Raw genomic sequence first — 4149 nt, forward strand, 5'->3', positions numbered from 1 at the left:
CAATACATCTACTTTGATGTTTTCCTCTTTATAACACTTTTTGATACTTTCCTTTTTCTGCTTCCAGGTGGTGCCAGTGGTAAAGAATCTGCCTGCCAATGCAGGAGATTCAAGAGACACAGTTTCAATCCCTGGGTCAGGAAGATTCCCCTGGAGTAGGAATGGCAACCCACTCCACTATTCTTGCCTGGGAATCACATGGACAGAGGGGAGCCTACAGTCCATGGGGTCACAAAGAGTCAGGCACTGTTGAGCATGCATGTATGCACACATATCTTTATGCATACCTCCTTGGTTTATTATAGAGGTTATTTGTTATTGTTCAGTTGCCCAGTTGCATCCAACCCTTTGCAATGCCATGGATTGCAGCACGCCAGGCCTCCCTGTCCCTCATCATCTCCCAGAGCTTGCCCAAGTTCAGGTTCATTGCATCAGTGATGCTATCCAGCCATCTCATCCTCTGATGCCCTCTTCTCCTTCTGCCCTCAATCTTTCCCAGCATCAGGGACTTTTCCAATGAGTTGTCTGGAACTTCAGCTTCAGCATCAGTCCTTCCAGTGAATAGTCAGGGTTGATCTCCCTTAAGACTGACCAGTTTGATCTCCCTGCTGCCAAGGGACTTTGAGGAGTCTGGAGTCTTCTCCAGCACCACAGGTTGAAGGCATTAATTCTTTGGCGTTCTGCCTTCTTTACAGTCCAGCTCTCACAACGGTATGTGACCACTGGGAAGACCATAGACTTGATTATCCGGACCTTTGTTGGCAAAGTAGTGCTTCTGCTTTTCGGCACACTGGCAAGGTTTGTCATCGCTTTCCTGCCAAGAAGCATGATTTCATGGCTGCAGTCACCATCTGCAGTGATTTTGGAGCCCACAAAGAGGAAATCTGTTACTACTTCCACCTTTTCCACTTCTATTTGCCATGCAGTAATGGGGCTGGATGTCATCATCTTAGTGTTTTTAATATTTAGTTTTAAGCTGGCTCTTTCACTCTCTTCCTTCATCAAGAGGTTATTTATCTCTTCCTCATCAAGAGACTATTTAGCTTCTCTTCAGTTTCTATCACTAGAGTGGTATCATCTGCATATCTGAGGTTGTGATGAATTATAGAGGTTATTACTTGATGGCAATAAATTCCATTATTTCTTTAATTTGTCATTAGAAGAAAAACCTGTGAATTCATGTAACTGGTTGAAGCTAGTAAAACTAAACCCGACTCTGGCAGAATTTCATGCATACGGAAAGACCAGTTAAGGGTCATTTTTCTCTCTTTTCTTGCACTCATTTCTGATCTACTCAATGCAGAATCTGTAATTTGTAGCAGTTAATTTTTTTTTCTTTATCCCATAAGTATTCCTTGCGGAGATCATCCACAATGTCCTTTTGACCATTGCCTCTACTGAATCAATGTTGTGTTCCAAGCACATTTATCGCCTAAAATATCTTTCCTACTACACAATTTCCTAATGGCATTTTTCATCTGGGCATTTCTCAAAGTATAGATTAAGGGATTTAACATGGGAGTGATGATAGTGTAGAATAAGGCAACTGCTTTATCAATTGTTAAAGTAGCTGCAGGTCGCATGTACACAAATATACAGGGCATGAAGAATAAGACAACCACGGTGATGTGGGAGACACAGGTGGAGAGAGCCTTGTGCCTCGCCTCTAAGCTGTGGGTCCTCAGGGAATGCAAGATGACCACGTAGGAGACCATCAAAAGGGGGAAGTTTAATAGGCAGATGAACCCACTGTTGGCAGCGACAAAGAGCCCTAGAGTGTGGGTATCAGTGCAGGCGAGACTGAGCAAAGGGTTCAGGTCACACATAAAGTGGTCTATGACATTAGGGCCACAGAAGGGTAAGTGGAAGATGAAGAGGATCTGTATGGTTGCATGAAGAAAGCCTCCCACCCACGACACTCCCACTAGCAGCCCACACACCCACCGATTCATGATGCTTGTATAGTGCAAGGGCTTGCAGATGGCCACATAGCGGTCATAGGCCATCACGGTAAGAAGGATGACTTCAGCCCCTCCAAAGAAATGTTCCCCAAAGATTTGGGTCATGCATCCGTTGAATAGGATAGTTTTACTTTCATGGAGTGAATCTATGATCAATTTGGGAGTATTGACAGAGGAATAAGAGGCATCAATAAAGGAGAGATAAGCCAGGAAAAAGTACATGGGGGATTCCAGTAATGAACTGGTAGCAGCAGTGACCACGATGAGCATGTTTCCTACCACAGTGATGATATAGATGACCAAAAAAGCAGCAAAGATGATGTTCTGCATCTTTGGATTCTGTGTGAGCCCCAGTAGAACAAACTCCGTCACGTTGTTCCTATTCATGGGTTTCATGTGATGGGAAATTGCATTACCTGAAAAGAAAACATATTTTATTAATGCACCCTTGGGTTTATTAAACTTCTCATTCTAATATATAATAATTATTCTATCAAGTATTGATTCTTTTGATGTGTGTGTGTGTGCTTGTATTGAAAAGATTGTGAGATCTTCATGAATAATCTCACTGCCTCCCAGGTGAAGTCTTTGTTAAGATTATAGAAATGAATACCTTTTGTAAACATACAGGCAGGAGAGCTGCTGTGTACACTTTCTCAATCCAGATGACTAAGAGTTTGACACAGTACATTACGTACATAGTAGCAATAAATCCTGAAAAGGACGTAGAAGTTTGGTGTAAAGTCTATAAGTGAAAAGCTATAAGATTTTCATTTTAGTCTTTTGGAAATGGGGAATCATGAAAACTGAGATTATGGGTGATTGGTGAACAGGCATATGAAGGGGAATCTTGGATGTTATTCTAGTAAAGATCTTTGTTTGTCTTGGATGAAATGGCCCGCAGTTAAGTAAGGGGGTGGAAGGCAGACACAAGAACCCAAGTTGTTTTAATAGATTGCTGATAATGATTGCATAAGGAGCAACAAAACACTGGTGATGGGAATTTAAGGAATGGATACAAGAGGTACTTAGAAGTAGTCATAATGCATGCTTCCTAAGTCCAGTAACTTTACAACAGCTAATAATGCATACTTTAAACTAATTGATTGCTGCATGCCCAATATAGTAGCAATTGTTCTGTACATATCCCTTTTCATATGATAACAACCTGTGTGGTTGGTAAAATATCACCCACTTTGCCGCTGAGGATGCAGTCTCAGAGACTAGTGTTAGTAGTTGTAATAACAAGGATAATGTTAACTAAAACCTACTGAACACTTGGTGTGTGCTAAATGATTTTGCAAACGTTTGATATTTTAAGCCTTAGTGCAAACTTAAAGATGGTTACTGCTATCATTCTATACCTATTTTTATACATTAGGAAATAAAAGCATAAAAAGTTAAGGATTCTGCTTAGGACCAAGTGTTAATAAAGGGGAGGACCAAGGTTAGATCAGATTATACTTGTTAATTGTTTTTTCTCTCCAAATTCTTAACCCATGCTCTGTTTCACTATGTTATAATAAACAATGTTGAACTAGTAGCCTTTTTTCTGAGATGATTGTAATAATTATAATCACATTAATACTACTCTAATATTTCAGAGGCAAGTTTATATGGAGCAGTTTAATCAGTTCACACACACACACACATCATAATAACATACTGGAACTCCCAAATGTTAAGAAAAATGTGGTACTGCTTTTATTGAACAGCCCTTTTATCTTGGCCTCTCTCTTGGCCCCAAATATTTCCTCCTTTATCTCCGTACAAAATATGGGCTCACAGACTCTTCTGAAAAATATCTATAGTGATTATCCCAGGGGTTAAGTGTTTTTGTTTGAGAATTAGAAAAATCAGATTAGTTCCTGATCCTTCTATCTTCACTTTCCTAATCTGGGTACATTATTTTAACACATTATATTCTGTTTCTTTATCTGTGACCTGAGAATGATATCCACCTCACAGGCTGTTACAAGAAGTACTTGAGGTGACATATATGGCACACTCATTATGGTGTTTGGAACACACATAGCACTTCTGTTAATTTAATCGTTGTGTGTACAACTAGGAGATGGAACTGACAGTTTGAGTAATAATATGACTTAACTATGTGGTGATCTCAGGAAGAATCGTTACCAATTTTACCCTCAAGGAATCCCCCCAAACTTGTATTATTCATAATAGT

At 40.0% G+C, this 4149-nt stretch overlaps 1 protein-coding gene across 1 annotated transcript; it reads right to left on the reverse strand.

The window, feature by feature from the left end:
- Nucleotides 1–1394: 1394 nt before the first annotated feature.
- LOC129627874 (olfactory receptor 4C46-like) lies at nucleotides 1395–3118 on the reverse strand. The gene is made up of 2 exons (XM_055547337.1): nucleotides 3105–3118; nucleotides 1395–2340 (listed from the first exon to the last, which is right to left on the reverse strand). The coding sequence occupies exons 1-2, from the start codon at nucleotides 3116–3118 to the stop codon at nucleotides 1395–1397; spliced, it is 960 nt and encodes a 319-aa protein (XP_055403312.1).
- Nucleotides 3119–4149: the final 1031 nt, after the last annotated feature.

Source organism: Bubalus kerabau, chromosome 15, assembly GCF_029407905.1.
Source record: "Bubalus kerabau isolate K-KA32 ecotype Philippines breed swamp buffalo chromosome 15, PCC_UOA_SB_1v2, whole genome shotgun sequence".
NCBI classification, from domain to species: domain Eukaryota; kingdom Metazoa; phylum Chordata; class Mammalia; order Artiodactyla; family Bovidae; genus Bubalus; species Bubalus kerabau.